Source organism: Tuber melanosporum (assembly GCF_000151645.1).
Source record: "Tuber melanosporum whole genome shotgun sequence assembly, scaffold_24, strain Mel28".
Classification (NCBI taxonomy): domain Eukaryota; kingdom Fungi; phylum Ascomycota; class Pezizomycetes; order Pezizales; family Tuberaceae; genus Tuber; species Tuber melanosporum.
In genome coordinates this window covers 188563-213263 of record NW_003298908.1, presented here as the reverse complement: position 1 = coordinate 213263, position 24701 = coordinate 188563, and the positions used below count along the sequence as shown (strand labels likewise).

General features: G+C 48.9%; 4 protein-coding genes; 1 reads left to right on the top strand and 3 right to left on the bottom strand.

The window, feature by feature from the left end:
• Positions 1-1339: 1339 nt before the first annotated feature.
• GSTUM_00006065001 (uncharacterized protein) lies at positions 1340-3806 on the bottom strand. XM_002838224.2 has 4 exons: positions 2569-3806; positions 2355-2516; positions 2142-2299; positions 1340-2021 (listed from the first exon to the last, which is right to left on the bottom strand). Exons 1-4 carry the CDS (start codon positions 3604-3606, stop codon positions 1649-1651), a joined length of 1731 nt encoding a protein of 576 aa, XP_002838270.1. The 5' UTR covers positions 3607-3806; the 3' UTR covers positions 1340-1648.
• Positions 3807-13264: 9458 nt separating this feature from the next.
• Positions 13265-15969, top strand: GSTUM_00006064001 (uncharacterized protein; the record flags this gene model as incomplete). XM_002838223.2 has 2 exons in its annotated part: positions 13265-13849; positions 13901-15969. 2 exons carry the CDS (start codon positions 13265-13267, stop codon positions 15608-15610), a joined length of 2295 nt encoding a protein of 764 aa, XP_002838269.1. The 3' UTR covers positions 15611-15969.
• A 3090-nt stretch (positions 15970-19059) lies between these two features.
• Positions 19060-20124, bottom strand: GSTUM_00006063001 (uncharacterized protein; the record flags this gene model as incomplete). XM_002838222.2 has 2 exons in its annotated part: positions 19477-20124; positions 19060-19405 (listed from the first exon to the last, which is right to left on the bottom strand). The coding sequence occupies exons 1-2, from the start codon at positions 19578-19580 to the stop codon at positions 19060-19062; spliced, it is 450 nt and encodes a 149-aa protein (XP_002838268.1). The 5' UTR covers positions 19581-20124.
• A 3600-nt stretch (positions 20125-23724) lies between these two features.
• Positions 23725-24701, bottom strand: GSTUM_00006062001 (uncharacterized protein; the record flags this gene model as incomplete). XM_002838221.2 has 3 exons in its annotated part: positions 23725-24297; positions 24354-24368; positions 24430-24701. 3 exons carry the CDS (start codon positions 24699-24701, stop codon positions 24045-24047), a joined length of 540 nt encoding a protein of 179 aa, XP_002838267.1. The 3' UTR covers positions 23725-24044.

Sequence of the window (24701 nt, the reverse complement as noted above, 5' to 3'; positions counted from 1 at the left end):
ACAATAGAAAGCACCCCATCTGTGTCCTGATGCATAAGGTCCATTATGATAAACCTCTTCCGGTCCTGTAGCCCTCTTTCTACTTGTCCCTCTTTCACTGCTTTCCCCCTATCAGTCCACAGAGTCCAACACTCACTCACCTTGGTAGCATGCTTGCTATCGCCCAAACCTTTTCTCTCACTTATCTTCCCTCCTCCCAGGTTCATGTCTATGTCCGGGACATAGTCCTCATCCTTCTCGTCATCCGACGTATACTTCCGGTGCATCTCCCAGTGTCCAGACGACAAGTTCCCAATTACATCCCCTCTCAATTCCATCTCCCTCACCAAACCCTCCATCTCCATCTCCATCTCCATACCATCGTCGGCACGTATGTCGAGTCCGGCAAACTGTCCTCAAAGAAAATTCCCGCCGAATTACCTTTGTCCACCTTACATCCCTCACAACCTACCATCACCAACATCATCCTTATCACCACCTTCAACTCTGAAATCGATCTCGCTCCTGCCACATTAACATGGGCATGAAGCCCATCATCACTCACCAACCTCCCACATTCCTCCTCGTGCACAAATTCCAATCCAATACCTGCCGGTACCATATAGGAGGTGACTATCATCCTCCTAAGCAATACCTGATTCCCATCGCTCTTCATCCCTATCCTTGCCATCCTTCTATTCCCTCAAGCTTTAAAATGAAGCTATTCAGAATTCTCACGATAATCAGCCCATCCAATTAAAAATTTTCACTCACAAATCAAAATATGCCACAACCAGACTCCGGTCCAAATCAAAATAATTCGTACAGTCACAACAAGGAGGTTTTGCCAATTGAAGATTGGGAAATCAAAAATAGAGAGCTGCTTGGCAAGTAGTTGAAATCTGATCTCAGCCGCAGTCTTGTCATGAGAAAACTCTTTCTTAGGTACTACAATTACTTGAGCCGTGCTGAGACATACACAGCAGTTGCTAGGGTTATTTTTATTTTGGACCACCGTTGTTCAGGATAAGTTAACTCTGGTACCAATCCCGGAACAGAATTTTTGTTATCAACACATCAGCATGTGGCGGGTTGTCACAGTGACAACGGAAAACGGGGGTCTTGGCACTCGAATTCTCTTAGCAAAACCTCCCTATCCTGCAACTGCAGACCTGTACGAGTACTAGTACCGGTACGAGTACTCAAGTAAGCTGCCGGTATCATAAATACAATACTATTATTCATGCCAGCCCTAACCCGCTCATTATCCACCCTTAAGGTTCAGTGGATCGAGTCCAGGGAGCACGAAGGGGCGATGTAGAGTAGTAAACTGTTTACCAAAAACTTTCAATACCATGGAACCATGATAACTGAATCGTAATCGACTCAGCGCAAAGTTGTAATTCGATATCTAACCTAACAGTGCCGTTGTATTCGTCCAGTCGCCGCACATTACATCCTGCAAAAAACATATATGCCCAATCGAGCTATCATAAGATATCTACCCACCCTAAATTTACTTGCCCTCCGGTCCAGTATACAGTATACAAAAAACCAACAATAAGCGTTCCTCGTAAAAGACATATCTAGAGCGAAAGCCAAAATTGAAACACCACCCATGCCCCAACTCCACAATGAAATAGCTCACCATCTCGGGTCATTCATTTATTCATTTCCTCCAAGGCAACTTCCAGCCCTTCCATCCTCCAACCCTCCAGTAATAAACCGGTATCCCAGCCACCACAAAGGCAACCACCACAAGTGACTGCAGAGGGCTACTAAACACCCCTCGGGATATCAGGAATAGGCTGACACAACAGAAAATTATGGGAGTGGTAATCCAGGTTCTGTATGGCCTTTCAAGGCTTGGCTCCTTGACGCGCAGAACTATTAGGCCGAGGACTGTAAGGAAATAGAAAGTATACCCGGCTACCCCATAGAATGTGAGCAGTGTTCCAAATTCGCCAACAGAAATGTAAAGTGCCGTAAGAAAGGAATTCAGTAGCATAGCATATATCGGAGTTTTGTTCCATGACTGGACACTCGGTTCACCGTTGGAGGCACCGCGTCCGAAAATCGAAAGGATGCGTTCCAAGATCGATCTCTTGTTAGTCCCCACAGAGCGTCGGCTAGACTCGCTGTCTCTGCCGCGAAAGCCTAACGTGCCGAAGATGGCGGGAAGGTAGCCTTCTTTACCCGCAACATAGACAAGGCGGCCGGAGGTAAAGGTGGCAGCATTGAGAGCACCAAAACAGGAAAGGGATACGGCCAGGGCAAAAACAACACCACCAGCTGTGCCAAATACCTTGGTACCAAATGCCTACCGGTATTCTTCGTTAATCCAACCCCACCAAGATCTAAGAGGGCACACATACCACAGCGATTGTATTGCTTCTCCCAATCACTTCCCCCGGAAGCACCAAATAGTATGCCACGTTCGCAAGGAGATACGACGCAATCACAACAGGCATGGCACTGTGGATCACCCGGGGGAGATCTCGTTGGGCATTCTTCATTTCCCCCACAACAAAATTGACCTATCGCAGTAATCAGCGTGCGTCAAGGCGGACGGCCAGGTGTCAAACAAACATTATCCCATCCATCAAAGGCCCACAATCCTGCATACAAGGCGATTGCATATTCCCCTAGCCCGCCAACCGTAGACTCACTTTCCCGCCCTGATACACCCCCTTTTCTACTATCGAACCACCCTCTGTCCTTCCATTCAGTGGTAGCTCCCTTCCCGTCCCCGTTCAACCCCGTCGCTGCAACGACGATACCGATGACCGTGATAGCCAGTAAGCTCCCCACCTTCAAAAACAGCAGTGAATCAGATAATCGGGTGGTGAGTCTCGTCGAAAGCATATTCAGTGCTGTAACCAAGGACAAACACAAAAAGGCTGCTAGTTTGATTGCCCATTCCGAGGGGAGCACTGCATCGGCGTCTGCTGTAAATGACCCCGTGATAACCCTATTAATGTACTCTCCCGATATGATGGCGACAATAGCTGCGCCCCCTGGTTTCAATACAATGACCGCCGTCCATGAATACAAAAACCCAATCAACTCCCCGAAACAATGCCGTAGATACACACCGCTCCCACCATTCAAAGGGATAGCGCCACCCAACTCAGCATAGCTCGCAGCACCCGTCCACGCCAATAACCCGGCAACAGCCCAGACTATCAGACTCACTCCCGGAGAGGGTGTATGGTTGTTGACCTGGCTAGGTGAGGAGAATATGCCAGAGCCTATCTGCAGGCCAACCAGTAACGATAATCCGTTGAGGTAGGTGAGAGTTTTTTGCTTCTCTAATGTACCCACAGGATTCGAGCCAGGAGTGTTGGTCACGCCTAGTTGCTGATATCGGGTTTCCGCCGATGAGGTAAGGGGCACTAAATGGGTATTGAAGTCAAAAGCAGAGGACACGGAATAGGAGCGGTAAGCACGTGGCCGACCAGGTTCAACATCCTCATCGCCAGAAGCAAGCGACAGTCGACGGGAGGACGAGATTCCAGAGCGGGAGGATGTCGAGGAACGCGGTGACGCAGAAGCTGACGATGAGACCAGCGAGTCCAGTTCAAGTGAATCCCTAGTCGGAGTCGGTTCGTAACCTACGTGGGTCATTGCAGCAGGGCCCAGGAAGAATGGAAAATATTAGGTTTGAGGATCGACCACTTCAAAGAGCTTGGCTTTGTGTGTAGATGATGGATGATGAGCCGGATCACCTCCGTACCACTGCATAAACGAGAGGATTGGTACGGTGGCAGATAAGAAGTCGAAGGAGAGAAAAAAAGGCGAGACGGAGAGGGACGGTTGAGTGTTTGAGGTCGATTGTTGGCGGCTCCCAGTCGAACACCGAACACTATGCCGCATAAAGACGCCTTGGGCGATCGTGTATGCATAACTCACAGCATGCAGGCATCCACTACCCGTGCTCGAGTAATCCCCTCTAAATCACGACTACTGCATCACTCGCTTTCTCGATTAAATTTTTACTTGTACAGTACTGTACACTCCTCCAGAAACCTGACTTTCGCAGGTCAGCCCTCTGCTCAATGAAATCTCACTGCACAATGCATGACACCAACAATGTATAACAAGATCTTGGTGCACCAGATATTGTCCGGTATCTTTGGACCCGCCATGCTTGCTGCCGGATCAAACCAAAAGTGCTTCATAGCCAAAACAGTACCGTATCTCGCCATCGGGCGTAGGCGGGGGTTTAACCCTCAAACATGAAGCTTGAAGAAATAAGCTTCTTTTTTGAGCCGCCACAAACACCCCAGGGTGCCTGATAATACAGTGTAACTACACTAGGACTGACCAGGGAATACAGATAATGCAGCCCTCCAAAGTCCCCCAAAACCCCTCCAAGAACCAAAGTGCCCATGGAAGCGCCCCCCCGCAGCCCCACCCCCACTCTTCTTGCCGCCAGCTGAACAGGTTGTGATAAAATATCACAAGTCCCTAGAGGTATCCGAAAGCAGTTATCCAAAAGGTTCCCTTGCTGCTACTGTGATGCTAGTAGTGAGCGCCCGGTATGCATTACGCGGCCTAAAAATTGGGAAGCCCCAAAAGCCCTATTGCGAGTAAGGGACGCCACCTACAGCATCTATCTACTCGAGTACCATACCTGGGAAATGCCGTATGATGCTATTCTGAGTGTTCGGAAATGGAACCGGTCTTGTTAGGGTCAAGTACCGGTATGTCAGCGCTGCCGATACTATACCCTGACACAAGGACTGGCTTAGTGCTCCGACGTCCCGGGGGACGGCATTCTCCTATTAACTTTTATGCTGAGTGATGTACTACGAGTAGTACAGTACGAGTACAAGTACTGTACCTGGCACTTCATTGGGGGGGGGGGTATACTTGTATTGTGGTCGCGCCTCTGTTGGCGTAGCGGGCAGGAAAACGAAACCAAGAGTCGCTCTCGGTGGTGGTGAGAGGATATTAAATAGTACTCGCAGGAGGAGGGGGGCCGGATCGGGCTATGGCACGCTAGGGGAATTAATCACGGAGGCTGAAGCCCTATGAACCTCCTGCACCGGATACTCAAATATGATATGATGCCACTAACTTTTTGCGGGGTAACTCCACCATCTGGAACCTTGTTGATCAGGTGAACTTAGATACAGTAAAAATAATAATCCAGAGATCATTATTACTGTAAATCAGTTGAAACATGGCCTGATGTAGGTCTGAGGGAGGAGGATCCTCTTCTTTTCAACTTTGCTCGGATTAGACTACCAGGGGCCTTTAAATATAGAGGTACGCGGCTGCGCCCATGCCAGAGCAAACAATACCGGTATACGGTAGAAACATGAATAACCGAAACGTGTGCTATCTGCTACTATACTGTATCATGTGTGGTCAAGAATTCCCTTCTCTGGAAAATGGGTGCAAGAAAGGAGGCTGCCAGACCTTGCAGGGAGAGGAAAGCTCAACGACATAGCACACGGTTCAAAATTTTGTGGTACTGTGTACAGTACTCGTACTATTATCAAAGATTGAAGCCATAGGATCGGGAGTCAGCACCTACCGGGTGCCAGGACTCCAGTTAGGAAAATTATCTTCAAGGTTAGTCTAACCGTTCCATAAAAAAAAAAACAGTGCCGGTACAACAGGTTGTATTAGCAAGTCTTGTGCTGGGGCTAGCGAAATCAGTTCCACTTTCCTCGCTCGAACTAATGTTAGCTTTAATAACAGGCGGATAAAAGCCCGAAATAAGGATTTGACTTAATACTGAGAAGAGATCTCTGAAGATTCCGGGCTTATTGAAGCGCCCTCCCGTACGGGTATCGACGTACCGTATTTGATATGCAAATCCTCAACTTACTTTTGCGAGGGATGACAGCTTGGAGCTGTTTACCCTAAAGCATCTTCTTAGTTTACTTGAGTAGGGTGCTCGCGCGCTGCTGTTCTACTCGGTGGAATCGCACCTGCGTAAGTTCTTGCGTCAAACAGGCAAGGAGAATCACCAAATTGGTCACGAATAACCCGTGCCCCTTTCTGATACCCACGACGAAACTACCTGTAGACGATTTCCCTCTTTGCCGACCAAATGCCCTTCCTTGTTCCTCATTCGCCCAGTTTCGCCGTGGGTATCGTGAAGACTTTACGTGTACGGTATCGTATTTGGTGGGCAGAAAGGGCCATGGTCAAAGTATCATACCTGTAACTTGCCCGAGTAGGGTGGCAAGAAAATTACCCGTACTCGTTACTGATCCCTGTTCGTATCCCGCCCACTTTCGCTATTGGTAAGATTGAATACCGTTATGCGTCGAACTTTGCCCAACCATTGTCTTTCTTTATTCTGTTTCCTCTCCTTACGGAACGGGTTTCGTGTCGGACGATTCAGTTGGGGTGGGTCAAGCTTGGGTAAGAGCATGATACTGCATATGGCGCGGCATTGTTGCTGGGACTTAGTTCTCAAGCTGTGCGACGGGTTTCTTAGGCGTCGAAAGAAATTCTGGCTATGGGAGAAAAGTGCACACATGCCTCTATGGCCAAGGGGTAAGGCGCAGCACTTGTATTTCCATCGGGATCGCAATGCTGAGATCATGAGTTCAAATCTCATTGGAGGCATTTCTTTTTTGCACCCTTTTTTCCCTCCTGCATTCCTGCAACAAAGGTCTTGGCGCCAGAGAACAACTCAGCGAAGAGTTCTACTCGGCTATACAAAACAAAACACATGGATCTTCTCTTCCTGATGCACGGGTATGTGAGAAACGCGCTTGGATATACACCCACCATGTACCATGATGAAGAAGCTGGAAAATACCTCATTTTCTGCGTTGCCCTTTCTACCATCTCTGTCACCATCTCTTCTTTCCCATAACCTTAGTTTAAAGGAATCATTGTGGAAAAGGGCACAGTGCCACCAATTCATTCTATCGCAGCAAGTAGAGTCACCAAAGTGCATCCCGACATCCAATCATAATATTATTATTATTCTTCACGCTTTTATTATTTTTATCAGATCCTTTCGCCTGACATTTCTTTCGCGCTTCCCGATCAGACCTACTCCACTCGAGTAGGCTACCTGCAGGTTAGCTGTCCTGTCTTATCACAGCTCGCTTTCACTTAGACTATTTCTTTCCCTCTCTCTTATTGCGGTATCTCTCTCAATCGCTCACCCTCCTGCTCTTGTCGTCCATCTCCTTGTCCGTTGTCCGTTGTTTAGCCAATAGTCTGTCAGGTTTCGCATTGACTTATCTTGCCTACCACTCTTGGAGAGCCCCAGTCATCAGCGTATCGTCATCACTTGGTTGCAGATCCACACACTGTCGACCACGCAACACTCCCACAGAGTCCCACCACCACCACCACCATTAATCACTTCCAACACCCTCTTCCCCTCCCAGATTGTTCACTCTCGACAACAACTACAACCGCTCTTCAACATTAATTTTAATTTTAATTTTTCCTTCTAATCCTTCTTCCTTCATATTTGTTTGAATTTACTTTACTTGGCATAGCATTTTCGTCTACCGCATCCAGTATATTATTACTAGGCTTTTCCTTGGTTTTTTCTTTCTAGAAACTGCTCTTTTTACCCCCTTAACTTTACTTTGAGAGTCTTGTGACAGCAACAATTCTACTGCAGATTGTTGATGCTCTAGCTAGTCACTTGCGTTCAGTTAAACGATTTACCCCCCCCCCCCCCCCACACACACTACGAAACTGCGAATACGATAGGGCCACCATGACTTCTCCACCCCCTTCTAGTGGCCGGCCATCGCTAACCCCGCTCTCCACATTCTGCCCCCGCCGGGCGACGTTATCCGAAAATTCATACGCTCCGCCAACCTCATCACCGTTGTCACCTCATTCTGCGTCACTTTCGCCATTGGAAACTTCAGTGGCTACCACAAACTCGCATTACTATCGACCGCCTCGCTCTAGCCTGACGTCGCCGACTCGCTCCAATATCTCTTCACCAACCCACTCACCAACTCGCACTTCCCGGCAATCTCGGATACGATCGCTCCTGGCTACAGATCCATTGCTCTCCCATCTGACTCCCGTCACGATAACCCACCTATCCACTTCCGGAGCCTTTGATTTTGAGCCGGGAGAGAAGGAATGGTCTCTACGTGCCGTTGAAGGTACAATCAAGGTCAACGAATGGTTGCGCGAACTAGAGGGTTGGAACCGAGAATGGCGGCGGTCCTACCGGGGGAACAAAGATGCCGGAGATGGGTACCTACCCCCCACGGATAGGCCTAAAAAGCGACGGAAGACGGGCATGGGCAGTATCCGGGAGGAAGAGGAAGACGCTTTGCTGGATGGTCCGAGGTCTGTTCGGCGGAGACTCTTTTCCGAGGATAGTAGCACTGGCAGGAATGGCGGCGTGATTGCCAAGGATGATACACCCAAGATTGAGGCTGTGGAAACTCCGAAACCTCAGGCGGATTCACCGGGTCCCGGGCGGGGTGGAAAACCGCTGACACCATACCAATTAAAGGTGCAGCGGCAGAAAGCCGCGGAGGCGGAAAAGTATTTGATGCCAGTTAATGGGACATCAGAGCCGTATCAGACCCCGGTCAAACCCGCAGAGAAGATCGATGTGAAAGAGAAGGAGGAGGAAGAAGAGGAGGGGGACGGTCAAGATGACGAACTCGAGGAGGGCGTAGAGTACTGGGGGAGCTTGAAGCGATCTGTAGTGGAGGGCTATGAAGCCCGGATAGAAGCCATAAAGTCCGAAATTGAAGAATTGGACGTTGATGGCCTTAAGGACAGGGTTTTGTGTAAGAATAGCTCTTCACTCCCTCTCTGGCTCACAGGGTGCTAACTGTAGGCATTATTTTCAGCATATCGTACCGGCACAGCTAATCCATTGACTGACTCTTCTGCTATAATGGCTGCTACAACTCTTCAACTGCTCCCACCACTCTCACGTCTGACAAAGTTTCTTTCGATCTGGGCTGTTCGTATCGGCGTCCTTCGCGTTGTGCCCGTTTTCCTACGTTGGCTTCAGATTGCCAAGGATGCTCTCGGGGCGGGTTATATTGCTATCAACCACCCTTCCATCAACCCCGAGTCCAGTTCGGTGGATAGAGACTGGCGTGGCTTGGAAGAGGAAAGCTACACACTCATGCAAGAAACAATTACGCAAAAGGTGGCTACGGCTGGTAGATTGATGGATACCATGTTGGACGCTTTGGAAGGCCGTGAAGACGTGTTGCCAGAAAGGTGGATAGCCGAGCTAGAAGATGTGGAGGAAGGTGTTGGCCGTTGGGAGATGGATGGAGAAAGAGTTGTCCTAGAAGGTCGTCTGCGTCTTGAGGAAATGAGAATGCGCCAGAGTCGTCAAGAGGAGGAGGCTCGCGAGAGGGAGAAGACTTTGCTCGTTTTGGAGCAGGAGAGGAGTGCACAGGAAGCAAGGGCAGAGGAGGGGGCGGCAATGGACGTTATGGAGAAGGCCGAAGAGACGGATAGGCAACTGCGGGAGGCTCTTGAGACGAATGACATCGTCGCCGAAGCTATTGAGTTACCGGATGATGATGAGAATGACTGGATTGAACCTGGTAGGGACTGGGAGGGTCTTGAAGAGTTATTTTCAAAGTTGGAAGATGTCGAAAAGGAGAGACCGCTACCGGAAGAGGATGAAGAAAGAGGGAGAAGGACGGAGAGGGACGGGGGCATCGGCACGGCACCTTCACTACACGGCGTGGGTAACCACCGAGATCCCTCGGAACCACCCGCTACTAGCGAGCCATTAGTGGTTGGGGAGGATCAGAATGAGTTCCTCCCTGTTGAAGGAGAACACGAGCTTCCGACTGCTTCGAATGGTACATTCTTCTCGCGCCTTTTCTCGGGGATTCCACAAACACCGTTACGTAAAGCGAAGCAGACTAGTGAAGAGGCGCATCTATTGCCGGCGGTAGTTCCACCTGGTATGTCTGAGGAACCTGCTTCAGAGCATGCTGTTAATCTGTCTTCTACTCTCCCTGAAGAGACAATTCGCCCACAACTATCGCAGCAGAAACAGGATGGGGATGAGAGGTTCCGAAGCGCGATAAGCCAACAGATGGAGCAGAATTTAAACCAAGGACAGAGCGCGTGGGGCGAACCTCCAGCCTCTTCCTCACTAGCACAGATAGAGAAGCCGGAGGAGGAAGGGGAGGAGAGAGAAGGACAGTCAGAGGAGGAAGAGAATAGAGAAGGGAAGGAGGGTAAGAACGAGCTACAAGGCACCTTCGCGGACGATGAGGCGATTCGTCTCAAAATAGTCCAACAGATGGGGGAATTGGTGATTGGCGATTTCGCTCGGAGCCGGCAAGTAGAAGCTGGGGCCATTTCAGTGGCTTCTATTCCAGAGCCAGCGCGGACATTTGAACAACCGCAATCACAGCCACAGAGCGCTCTTCTGACAGAGGATGATGAACAGATTCGCCAAAGAATTACTCAAGATATGGAGCGGTCCCTTGCTGGAACCAGTGCATCCCAGCCGGAGCAGAAGAAGGGGGGGGTTGTTGAAAGTTCACAGCCGGCTGTTGCTTCCCATTCCACCCCAAGCGCTGTGTTGAGCATACCAACGGTCGCTGCTCCAAAGCGGTCTCAATTTCCTACCGAGGGCGAGGAGATTCGACAAGCAACTACCGGGGGGATGGTGCAGTCTACGCTAACAGGATGTGTCGCGCAGTCTGAAATTAAGCGAGAGAGTCAGCAAATGTCTCTTTCTTCTGTACAGCCCTTCGTTGTGCCTGCGGTTGGTGATATCCCGACCCAGCGGCCTCAAGCTCAATTAAATACCCCTCAGGACGACGAGGCGGTCCGCCATCAGATCCAAAAGGAGATGCAAAGGCTTCTGGAATCTGGCGGCACCCTTTCTACGTCTACTGCCGTTGTTGCCGTCGACGAGCCAGTCGAGAAGACAGTCGAGGAGCCGGCTGAGGAGAAGTCTCCATTCTCAACACCACCGAGATCTGTTAGACATCCATCACCACCTATCATTGGAGATGATGACCAGATACGGCGTAAGATTGTGACAGAGATGGAACAATTCGTGAATAAAAATGTATGTTAGCTCCAAAGTATGAATGAACGATAATTAATATATTAGCAGAACGTGCCCCACACTGCGGCTCCGTCTGGGCCAACGAATCTGGAGCCGCAGCAACGTATATTGCAGCCTGAACCCCGATCTGTCATTACTCCTGCGTGGGGTAATAAAGACGAACTAATACGGCAGCGGATCGTTCGGCAGATGGAGGAAATGATGATCCATGATACTACTCCTGCAGTCGATGAGCCAGCATTGCAGGAGCCTGTCTCTCAAGTTGCGGAAGTGGTGGAACAAGCGATCACTGTGCCTTACACAACGACCCCTCAAACTGTCCCGGCACCTCAGGCAATCTCTCCAGATGACGATGAGAGAATTCGCCGGAAGGTCATCGAGGAGATGGAGACACTCCTGCAAGGCGGGACCATACCCCGGCTATCCCGACCAGTCGCTGTGCAACCCACTATTCCAGTACGGCAGGCCATCGCACAGCCTACTCCAATATCAGTACCTACATCCCCAGAGACTCTGACAGACGATGAGGAAATCAAACAGAGGGTCACCGCTGAGATGGAGGAGTCGTTGAAGAAGGAGCGATCACGGGCTGCAGAAGGTACAAGTGGTCAATCTGGGACCCAGCAAGCAGCGCTACATGTGGAGTCCGAAAAAGTGGTGGACGGGAAGCGGGAGTTAGGAGCTAAGGCGGAAGCTGAGCGTCAACGACTCGCCCTAGAACAAGCTGGGCGTGAGAGAATTACAAAGCTTGCAAAAGCCGAAGAGAAGACTCTTGAGGCTGAGGCGCACAAAGCAGCAGAACTGGAAGCTCAAAGACTCGCCGAAGAAGACGAGCTTGCCGAAAAGGCTCGCCTGGAACTCGAAGCCAAAAATGCTGCCGAAGCTGAGCGTCTACTTGCCGAAGTGGCCGTCGAAAAGGAAAAGGTTGTGGAGCTTGAGCGGCTTGCCGAGGCCGAACGCCAACGCCTCGATGCCCAACGCCATGAGGAGGAGTCGGCTGCGGCAAAAACCTTGGAGGAGCGGAGGGTTGTTGAAGCGGAGAGGGTTGCTGTAGTGGAGGCTGCTCGCCAAGTCTTTGTTAACGAACAGGCCGGATTTGACGACAAGTTCCAAGAATTGGATCGACAAAGACGACTTGCTGAGGACGAGCGGGTGAGATTGGCGGACATGGCTTTGGCTGAGCGGGAGGAGGCGAGAGAGGTTAGGCAACAAGCTGAGAGAGCACAGCGCGAGTGGGAGATCGAGGAGAGGGTGAAGAGGGAGGCTTCGGCGCAAGAGGCAAACAACACTTTGGGAGTTGATGCCTCGGACACCGGAGCGGGCGGGTTCCGGGGCATCGAGACGAGTCCTGCGGCTACAGTTAAAGATGATTTGGCCTCTGATGTATTCGATACTGCAGCCGAGTCGGACGGGTCGGGAGGTAACTTAGACTATTCCGATATATGGAAGGCGCAGACTGGGCACGAGACTCCTCGTGCGATCCAGGGGCCGGTTATTGAAGGCGTTCTGGTTGGGGAAGTTAGTCGAAGCTTAGAATGTGTTATGGCTACTTCTGAATCTCCAGCTCCGTCACCATCAATGCCCATGGGTCAGCCTGCCGCCATTAAGCTGCCTTCGCCCCCGAATTCTGATGACCAAGGTTACAAATTGTCGGATGAAGTGGGTGTCAAGCCTTTTGTTGAGATGCCCTCCAACTTGGCGCATTTCCAAGAGGAAATTTCTCAAACTATTTCTGATATAGACAGCTCTGATGATGGCGAGAAGGAAGGCAAGAGAGAGAAAGAAGCTACACTGGCATTTGACGAGCTACTGATTGCAGATGATTCGGCCGATGGGTATATGGCTTTGGATGGCGGTGAGCCAGTGAAATTGATGATGGGCTGTGAAGATGTTCAACCCACTGGGCTCAGTGAGCTGTTACCACCCGAGGCATTTGTCAAGCCCAAAACTCCAGCTAAAGGACTTGGAAACATTCCTAATCTGTCTCCTCCAGGCCAATCTGTGATCGGTACCCCTGAGGGCTCGAGATCAATAGGTATGTATTGGTTTTAAGGGATTTGATACTATTCTGACTAAGACTTAGTGGATATCCGACATTATGACGACGGTGACTTTTTGCTTTCGCGTGGCTATTCGTTTGACACGCCTTCAATTGTTCTCGCGCCATCTACACCCCAGAAACGAGATACTCTTCAGAAGGGGGATTCCCGAGAATACAATCACGATGATTTTGTGGCTACCCCCCGGCGCAGTGGCATGTCTTCTCAATTTCTTGATACCCGAAATGGATCGTTTGATATTTCGTTCTCTTGCACCTCGATGGGTGAGGGTGACCAGGCAGATATGTCGGACAGTATGAGTTACCTCGAACAGGAGGAGAGTTCTGAGATTGAGATTAAGCCCGTTGCTACTTCAACTCCGAAGGGGAATCGACGACTTACTGTTTCGATTGGACTGGATAGTATTGTAGAAGTCCTGACACCGCGTTCGACAAGGGGACAATGCTTTGACAAATCCGATGTTTGCCGGAATGACGGCCCTGGTCTTGGTGGCTTTTCTGGGACTGGTGAGCGAGCAAGTGCTGTAGAGGATAGCGTTTCCTCCTCGATTATTCCGGATGAGGGGCTGGGGAAAGAAATGCTGCCGATTGAGCTGCCAGAGAAGGTAACCGAGAGGGAGATCTCGAGGGATCCTACGCGCGCGACTTCGGCCTCTAAAAATCGGTCTGTTGCTCCATGTAGTAGTACGCCAACCTTAGGTAAAGGTCTTATGAAGGATCAGAAGCAGAGATTTACTCTGGGTTCGGGCTCTGTGACCCCTAGCGCTACTACCGTATATAAGGTTTGCATTGTCCCTGGCTTTGGGAGAATAGGCGCTGATCTTTTTTAATAGCGGCCAACAAGTAGGGCGGAGGCCCGGCCTTCTAGTAGACAGGGTAATCGTCCCTCAAGCAGAGCACAAGAATTTCGTCCGCCAAGTAGAGCACAGGATGCGAAGGTATCGAGACCCTCACCCAGAGCAGGTTTGTCGACACCTGGTGGGCCTGCTGATGACGGGTCGAACTCTTCGACTCCGACTGGGACACCCGCTCCTGCGGTAAGACCTATGCGAAGACTACACCGTGACACGGTATCAACCACTGGGGCTGACTCTGACGACGATGACGACCCTCGACGATTCCTCCGCGAGGATACCCCTGATATGAATAATTCACCAGACTTTGTTAGGGCACCAAAGCTACAAGTTTCAAAGAGACATGCTCGACAGCCTTCGAACCCTACAAGCGCAGTGACTCCGGAGAAGAGTTCGCGATTCAACACGGGCCCATATGCGGCAGAAGGCTCCACCTTGGTTCTTCCCACCACACCGATACTCCCAGCGGATCTCGATGATAAGATCAACGAGATTTTGGGTAGCCTACCGTCCAAGGTCCGCTTGACAGCTTCGAACCTACAGAAACTCAGCGAGTCGACCAACCGGCAACCCCCTATAAAGCCCTTTGACCTGTCGTCTCCTACCGGGATTCCGGGTCCAAAGTCTGTAGGGTCGTCTCCATCCGTTGCATCTGAGGTGCCTTCATATGCTCGTCCGTCTGCTAGAAGACACAATTCAAGCAGCCCTGGCGATATCAAGCTTTACCATCTCCATCGTACGGATGGCCAAACACCTATTAAACTTTACATTCGTCTGGTGGGAGAAAATGGTGAGAGAGTGATGGTACGTGTTGGTGGTGGATGGGCGGATTTGGCGGAATATCTCAAGGAGTATGTAACGCACCATGGGTCAAAGAGAAGGGTTGTTTCAGAGGGCAGAGTGGAGATTCAAGATCTTTCGACCCATAGTCACCACGGCCGGACATTGCATCCATCTAGGTCTATATCTTCCTTCCGGAGCGTGAGCCCCGGGCCTATGGGTAGTCGACCCAGCTCTCCAGGTGGCAATCGTCCATCAACATCGCTCAGCATGCGGCGCCCAGAAAGCCCCATGTTGATGAAGCGATCAGAAAGCGAAAACCCGTCACTACAGATCAACCCAACAACAATGCGAGGTGGGCATAACGGCACTTTGCCTGGGAATAATAAGACATCACCAACAACCCCTCCCGACGAAGCCTTCCCACTGCATCCGCTCACAGCCCCCCAGCTAACACCACCGAACCGTAGTTCGCCGTCTAGTCGCCCAGCTTCCCGCCCAGGCTCATCTTCATCTGCTGGCTATCGAAGACCCACTTCCCGACTCTCTTTCTCGGAATCAGCATTCGGCGACTGCGGTTCTGCAAACGGGTGCTCACCGCCGTCACTACTTCCCCCGCCACAACCACTTGGTCTCGCCGGTCCAAAGGGAAAGTATGTGCACCCGGATAATCAAGCTTGGGTTGAAGGCATGTTAGGGCAGGTTAGGAAGGCTAGCGCGGACAGGAGAGCGCAGTTACTCGCTGCCACGGGGCATTATGGAGAAGGAGGGGCAGAAGAGGCGGTTGTCGAGGGGTCCATGGTTGTAGGCGGAGGAGGGGGGGATTATGGTGGGAGGGAGTTTGGAGGTAGGTTGGGAGAAATTGGAAAGGCGGGGGGGACCAAAAGGCTGTTTGCTAAGAAGGGATGATTCTTGATTTCTTTTTATTTTAAGTAAAGCGTTTCATTTGTTTCGTTTCATCTGTCTGGGTGTTTGGGGGTTGGAGTTTGCTTTTTTCCTACGTTTTCTCGTTCACTAATCATTAATTTCCTTTTAATGTGTGGTTTTTCGCGAGGATTTCACCAGCTACCGGTAGGGTATTTCTATTTCTACATTTTTTATTCCCATATTGTACTTGGAATTCGTAGGGCTGGACGGTTGAATTGGACGGATGGCTGGCTAGAAACAGGGGGAATCGCTTCGGGGTTACACAAGTGGGATATATACAAGTTTTCTCTTTACTTTTTACTACTAGTTTGAGCTTTAATAGGAATTGGGTTATACCATAATACGGCAACGACAGCGCCTTTTTATTTCTTTTTACTTCCTTTCGTCAGGTTTCTAATGTAGTTTAAGTGGTGTGTGGGGGGGGGGGTGGCTATGAATTGAACCTTTTCTTTCCGAAAGTTGCTAGCGTCTATATCATAGATGTCGTGAGTTGCATTGCAGAGCGTAGCAATACCGGTATCATAACATTGCGCTCTTGCGGCTATGGGGTTAACCAAAGTTCCTCACTGGGTTAAGTCAGGTTGGTTGGGCTGGGACAGAGATTTTTTTCTTTCCTGGGTTAAGTTGGATTCAGGCGCGGCCAACCCGGGTCACTTTCCTCCCCTCAATGTGTATGCTTTTGACACTTAATTTCACATCATTTACATTCTTATGGGGTTTGAGCTTTTTCTTTGACGTTTTACTATGGCCCATTCGTCGCATAGACCTAACGAGTTCGCTGGGCGAACCCGGGCTGCGCTTCACTGGACCGGGTTGGCTTGGCCGAATGTTCGTTGGGCCATTGGTCGGGCCGGGTCGGCACTTTCTCGACCCAAGTTAACCATTTGTATGATAGGTTTGTGAAACAGAAAGCTTCCCCCCTGCCTCTACCTGTCTACAGACAGCCGTTCCACCGCACCCCGCTTGAAAGGGATTTCGTTTTCTTCTTATAACCTCCCGACACTCCTCGAGAAGCCGGTTGCTAGGAATCCTTAATTTATGAACGATAACTGCCAACATAATTCTCCTATCGCCAAATGTAATTGCCACATTGGCACTGGCGGCTACATTCACGGGAGACTTTTCACCCCAACGAGTGCTTGTCCCGGGCAAGAAGCATCGGAAATAGATGTTTGCAAATATATGGCAAAAAGCGGGTGCGTGCGTGAGCGCCTAGTCACAAAATCGCGGCTCGTATTTTGGAAAACTTCCTCCCTAGGACGAGTACAAATTGTCACTGATCTGGGAGGGCGGGAAAGGAGTACAATATAAGTCATAGGGTACAAAAGGGGCCTAGATTCCCGTGATCTCCGAGGGGTCTGTTAGGGGGATTGAAGACATTTCCTCCTCCAGTATTATACCACAAAAGGCGAAGAGCTTAGAAACCAAGAGGGGATAGCGGAACAACTCGATTATTAGACAAAGCAGCTCAAGCTAATTTAGTACATATAGAGGACGGATCCACGAAGAAATATATCCCTGGTAAAACCGTCTTCTCACATTCTTGTCATTTCTGAATTCTGTAATTTCACAGCGGCCATGTGACTCCGGGCTGGCGATGCCGAGATACAGAGGATATCTCGCATCTAGATAGGGTTTCAACACCAACATCACTCAACGAGTGATAGTGTATGAAGGAGAATACCATTATCATACATACTGAAAAAAAAGTCTGGATTGCCCCTGAATCTAAGCAAACCGCTAGGCTGTAGAAACCACTGTATCATACGAATCCTCGACTGTTACCATGCGTTAAGGTTTAATGGCTTTAGGGACAATCCACGCTTCTTTTGGCAGGTTGCATACTGACGACACTCATCAAAAACAAAGAAGGGAAAAACACATTTAGCGGTTAGGTAAGCCCAAAGCTCACGTCCCGGGAAAGGCAAGAGGGTCTTTGCCCATCGGTTAAAATTAGTGTAAGGAATATCAGAAAGCTAACCCTCTCCGGGGCCAGGTGAGGACCGACACGACCCGATCGGAGCTTGGGCTTCCTAGGCGATGGGAGCATACGAGTGAGGAAGATAGTGGGGCAAGCCCGGTTTCACACCGGGGTATGGAGTTTTCGCACGTTCATATTAACCCGGAGTTTGAAATTGGGGTGAAAATAATTTTATATACTGGTCTTATTGCTGCTCCGCTTTTCCTCTCCTTGTTTTGGAAATGTAGAAAGCGTTTCTGCTCTACCGGTTATTGCGAGTAGTGCTGGGACTCAAACTTTCCCGTTGCCGCACCGAAAATTTCCTACCAATGGTAATTTCAAATGCAGCAGTTATAGATGGGGGGCCGACTCGATAAGAACTTTCTAATATCTGTAGGAAAATTCCAGGGGTGATTGACGCTATCTATCCAATGCGTTGAATTTTAAATATTTATAGGAAGTTGGTGATTATTCCGAATCCCACAGCTTTTTAGTAGGGAATGTCATTGTCGTACTTTCTTTCTCCACCTGTATGGGGCAGAAGAGAAGGCGCAATTCCCGATATCATACATCGGAAAGAAAAAAGGGGGAAGAGAAGGGGGGGTTTCCTGTAAAGAAACAACTACTCGAGTACAGTGAGCCAGACGAAGAGGTAGAAGTGTGTGTATGTAATGGGCTGACATCATGAACACAGCCGCTATTGCGCACCATCCAGGTAAGCGCGGGAAGGCAAAAATTTGGCTGTATGCAGTAGGGCCGTGTTCGCAAATGCTAACTCACTATGAGCAGAGGAAAGGCAGAGAAAAATGAATTATAAAGGAGACAAAATAATCTCGGGAAGAATAGAGTGAAGCTAGGGGAACTCGAAGCTGGAATTCAATCAAAATTTAATGAAGATAATAATTATTATTAAAATATGTTTTCGCCCAATCAGATGCGAAGAGGGCAAACCCTGGGCCCCCGGCGTCCTGCATAATAATGTTGTAAGCTCCGCCAAGCAGCCGCCGTCTCCCCCCACGATACACGACACCAAAATAAATGTTTCATCGCTGATTATCATACTAAGTCACGTTTTTATGCATCACTCGGAATACCGGTTTGCATTCTTGTTGTATCATAAACCAACTTAGTTGTGCTCCGCACATCTGGTTCTACCGGGGTGCACTTGCTGATCTTATAACCACAGAATACCGGTATGGTTACCATGCTCTGCCAGAAACCTAGAGGTGTTCTCTTCTTCGGATAGTGGAAGACACTCAAAGCTATCATTGTTTGGGTCTTCAGATAAGCATTAAGACTTCATCTCTGAGCAGAAGGTGTATTCACAATTTAAACTTCCGGGATTCTCATGGTATCATATTTATTGCTTTTATTGAATAGCTAAACTCATAATACATGACTCACACTTCCCCTGCTCTCCCGCACCCTCATCCATCTTCCCTGGCAGTCCTTTGCTATGATAAAATCAGGGTCACAGCTCTACCCTAAGCGCTACTATCTCATCCCGTAGGGCCCGCCCTCCGACCAGGAGACCATCGTCCTGATGTGTCGCTGCCCCAGGCCGAGTGAAGACCGCCTCGTGCGACGTCGGGCGCCTGCCAATTCCTGGAGTATTCCCGGGCGGAATGGACTTGCGAATAGGCTTGGTTGTTATGTCGATCAACTCTTTAACAGGTTCTGCCGCCATCTCCTGAGGCGCCCTTTCCTGACCTATTCCAACCACTCTCTTAGGATACCCACCGATCGCGTGGCTGCTGAGTGGGGCGTGACCAAGATGCCATGAAGGGTAGCGGGGTTCAAGGAGAGGCGGAACGTCACTGTGTGAAAAGGTTGTCTTTATCAGCTTTAACCAAGAATTAGCATTGTGAGAGGGAAGGGATAAGCATACCTAGTGTAACTCGATTCCAACGTGGGCTTAAGGTGAAAGGGATTAACTGGGGTGTCCAGGCCATTGGGTATAAAAAACGGGGTACCATAGGGTTCTCCGGCCATATTCATACCCCGCTGGTTCCGGAAGTCGTAACCTCTATAGTCCGACCAGTACTCAAAGGAGTTCAGTAACGCACGATCTCTCACCCTTCTCCCATCCATTGCATGTCCCCCTAACCATACATGACTTCCTGCCTTCACAGAACTTGGACGTCCTTCTGGATCTGTATCCACAAGGGCCTGGATAAGCCATTTCCCGGTCTCACTTATATTGGTGTAGTCGGCTTGCTTAATTTTTCCGCGAGAAGATTTCCCTTTTTGTAGTAGTAGCTTATGATATCTCCAAGTGAACAAAACGGCCTCGCTCCTTGCCAGGGGACCACATATCAACCGCATTCGTGTAGATCGAGGTTTCGGAGGTAGAGCCAATGCCGAGAACCTCTGATACCGCATAATAATCAGTGCACAGCCGGCTACGATAATATAATGGAACATAAGTGAAATCCAATATCATAGAGGAAAGGCAAAGGTATATGTATGGTTATCAGAGAGAATCGCAGAGCGACGCCTGTACGAGTAAGTGCGTTGGAAGTCGCTCTTCCCAGCCAGCTGGCAGTGACGCTGAGGAAACAACTTGATTAGGCCGACCAAGGAACTTGTGTGGTTAGACAAAGGGATTCGTTAAAATGAATAGAATCACGTGATTCTATTGTGCTGGATTGCATCATTCTAATCGTGCTGGGGCTTAGCGATAATAATACCGGATACCGTTTCTTAGCTTTCAAGTAGCTTTCATTCTGACAGGGAACGATAACATCGAGGAAAGAATAGCAAAAAGTGGTGGACACAATAAATTTACCATAGTTATCTGCAGATATGGGAAAGGTAATTGGCTGGGAGTTGGTTAGAATTTAGACCAGGACAAGTAGATTACTGTGCAGGTATTTAGGCGGATGTTCGCCATCCTATATCACAGAATACTAGTACCGGACACAGCGACAAGAGCCTCCTGATTGCCAAGTAGTTTCCTGCAATCTCCAATAGCCTCCAATTTTTGAGTCACTTTCCCTCGATTAGCCAGATGTGCTGAGGATACATTTCGTAGGGTATCCATGACGATGGTTTATATTCTCAATGCTGTCAGTTCGGGCATTAAACCACCGCATCAGTAGTGTGTCTAGTCTTCTAACATGTTTCGATCCTATTGTAATCACTAACCACAGGCCCCACCGTTCATCATTTACTTGCGATCTCCAAAATTGTTTTACACACCTCCAGCCGGATGAGAATAATTGCCAAATTGGCACTGGCGGCCACACCCACGGGAGGCTTTTCACCCTGGTGAGTACTTGTACAAATTGTCACTAAAGAGGCATCGCGGGTTAGCGGATCGGGGAGGGAAAAGACTATAGTACAAGTCATGGGGTACAAAAGGAGTCCAGATTCCCGTGATCCCTAAGGAGTTTGGTAAGGGGAATTGAAGACATTTCCTCCTCCAGTATTACATCCCAAAAGGCGTAGGACAGCCAAAACCAAAGGAGGATAGCAGGACAAGGGCTCGGTGATTGGACATCACAATGCAAACTAGGTCGGTATATAGGACAAAGAAATTCACATGCCCGATAAAATCCCATCTCACATTCCTGTCATTTCCGAAGCCCGCAACCACAGCCGCCACGTGAGCCTGGACCGGTGATACTGAGATACAGGGCAAATCTCTCATCTAGGTACACGGTTTCTACACCGACTTTCGCTGATCGTGGTTGCGCACCATCAAAGTGTGATAGTGTATGAAGGCGAACATCATCACATACGTGCTGATGCCGCTCATCAAAAAAAAAAAACAGAGCGGGGAAAAAACACATCCGCTAGTTGGGCAAGCTCAAAGCTTACCTCTGGGGAAAGGCAAAATAGTGGAACAAGACGGGCCTTACAAAAATTGGGAGTTTCGCATATTAATATCAACCTTGAGTTTGGAACCCGGGTGAAGTTAATTTCATATACTGGTCTCCAGGATCTCCCCCTTCCTCCTTGCTTTGGGAATATAGATATGATTTCTACTCTACCGGTTATTGTGAGTAGGCTCGAGGCTCAGGGATTCCCCCATTGCCGCACCAAAAAACCTGTCAGGCATGCTGTTGGAGGGTAATTTCAAATGCAGCAGTTATAGATTAGGGCCCGTTTGACAATAACTTTCTAGAACCTGTGTAAGTGATTACAGGAGGTAATTAGGCCTATCGGTGCAATGTCTATCGGTGCAGTGTCTTGAATTTTGTATATTTTTTGTTAGGCTGATGGTTATCCCGAATACCCCAGTTTTTTGGTGGGAATGCCGTTGTCCTACTTTCTCCTTTACTCGCACGGGGCAAACAAGAAACCCAATCCCCAGCGAGTTGCATGAACAAAAAGGGTGTGGAGGGGGATCCCCTGTAAGGAAACAACTGCAGACTCTATATCCATATCAGATCCAATCAGGGTGCTAAACAAAGGGGAAGAAGCCTGTACTCGTAATGGGGTGGTATTCATAAACACAGCTGATATTGCGCACCCACCCAGGTCGGCGCAGGAAGGCGAAAACTTGGGGCTTATATTTTTTTTTTTATTGAATAGCTAAACTCATGAAACATCACTTATCCGCGGCCCTGCTTAGTAATGCAGAGTGACTCACTGGATAATTCGATAAAGGCTCCGTCAATGACCTGACCGATGGAGAGCTTAATTCAAAGGTAATTGACAATAAGAAAGTAGATAGTGGAGCTTCATATATCAATATGACTCCTCCGGACACTCCCCAGCAGAGAACAATCAAAGCTTGAGGGAGAGCCCTCAAGAACAAAAAGTGAACGAAAAGAATAAAATAAAGAAGAACGGCTAGTGGTAGCCAGAGCCTGGCATGAAAAGTGAAAACCGAGACGAAGCATTTGAGAACACAAAGAAATCCCTGTATCAACATCCTGCGCCCTCGCTCATCTTCCACAGCGCTCCTTTGCTGAGACCTAGAGTCACCGTCCGACCTGAAGGGGACTTTCCTGAGATAGAATAATCGTCAAAAGAAAAGAGTAAGGCCAATGGAGCTCAAAGTTAGAATCCAATCAAACAAAAATAAACTGTTGATGAAACCGTGAGAATAAGCCTCCTTGCCGACCAGGTGCGAAGATGGACTATGATCCCGTGTTGGGAATTGGGGAATGCTCCTCAGCATGCCCATGTGATATTTTCCTTGTGTTGGCAAAAGTCTCGAATATCAGTGATGACTTAGGAATGTAGAGAGGTCAATTGAATGCCATAGAAGCCATGGAGGAGATGGGAGAATATTCTCCAACACTTGAGAAGTACCATTGGAAGACGCTAGGGAATCGGGGTTCTTTGCTCCAGATTCTTTTGTTCAGAAGTCGCAGAAAATGCTCTTCTCTTTTGTTGTCATGCAAGGAGGCACGAGAAGACGGGCATGTATAGAAGAAGGATGACAGGTGTGGTGATCGATGGAAGGATAGAAATGGTCGCGCTATATTCTATAATATTATAGAGAAAATAGGAAGACCAAGTCCTGAGCTATCCTCACCCGTTGCCATTCGGCACTATGTTTAGGCGTCCTGCATGATGCGGCAATCCCCGCCAAACAACTGCCACTCCATCCATCCTTTATAATACGCGACCTAAACAAAATGTTTCCTCCAGCATTAACTTAGCAAACAACGCTTTTTATACGTCACTCAGACTACGGGTTTGCTTTTCTCGTTGCAAACCCACTTATTTGGGCTCTGCATATCTTGTTTTCCCCTAGTGGGTTGGCTGATTTTATAGATCAGGGAGCATGGTTACTCTTCCAGAAATCCAGACCTGTCCTCTTTCGGACAATAGAGCCTGACCAAAGTTGTTTGATTTCAGCAGATAAGCTGAAAAGACTTTACCTCTGAGTAGAAGGTGTATTCAAAACTTAAACTTCGGGTTTCTTCCCATGGCATCCACCCCACTTGCTTCCTCCGCCCCTGGAAGTACCTAATATTCCGAAGGAACAGCTGAACTCATGAAATATTATCTATACTCGTATCCTTCATAATGCAAAGAAAAAGGTATTCAAAATCCCTGAAAGCAAATACCACCTATCCCTGTCGTCCTGCGCAGCGATGCGGATTAGCTCACTGGATAATTCAGTAAAGGGATATGTAGAGAAACATAGGAACTCGACGATTTAGTAATGACCTCGTTAAGGACCAGAGCTCTGCGGAACTCAACACAGAGATAATTGATAATCAGAAGTAGCTAGTCGAACTATTTATCAATATGACCTGTCCAGACACCCCCCAGCAGAGAGTAAACAAACAAAGGCGAAATAACCGGAGGCCACAAGAACAACAAAATAAAAACAGCCAGTGTTAACTAGGATCTGGTATGGAAAGTGAAAACCAAAAGGAAGTATTTGAGAACATAAAGAAACCATTGTATCAACATCTAGTACCCTCGTTCTTCTTTAGCAGTCCCTTGCTGAAATCTGGGGTCCCAGCTCTGCCCTAAACAACGCTACCCTCATCCTGCAGGTTTCGATGGCCAAAGTGCTTCCTCGTTGAACGGTGCAGATCCGGGATACGACTCGTTCAGGAAGGCCGAGATGGTAAGGTAGGCGGGCGCCACCGCCGGCCCTAGGGACACCGTTTTCAAGTCCATTCTATCCACTCCCTCATCCTGCCTGCTAACCCTGCGGCTACCGGCTACATAGTCACGGGAATATAAACTGGCAAGGGGACTATGGGGTGCAGAGAGACCGGCAGGATCAATCGGACTACTATAGTATCAGCCTTTATCAAGAATAGTGTAAGAGGGAAAGGATAGACATACACAAGACTACGTATACTACTATTATTATTAGCTTCAGCTGAGAATAGGTAGAGCAAAGGGGAAGGGGTGGGCATACCCTTTGAGATTCTGCGAGTTGTTAGGGGTGATCAGTGAAGCACAATCTCTCATTTCCTTTTCATCCACAAACTGAAAGTCTGTTCCTCTATGATTATCAACTCCAAGCTCCTCTAACCATACATCACTTGCTGCCTCCACCACATCTGGACGTCCTTCTGGGTCTGTGTCCACGAGGGCCTGGATAAACAATGCCACTCTGCCACTTATTGGTGTGGTCAACTTGCTTGATTTCTCCGCTACAAGGTTTCCCTTTTTGTAGTAGTAGCGCAT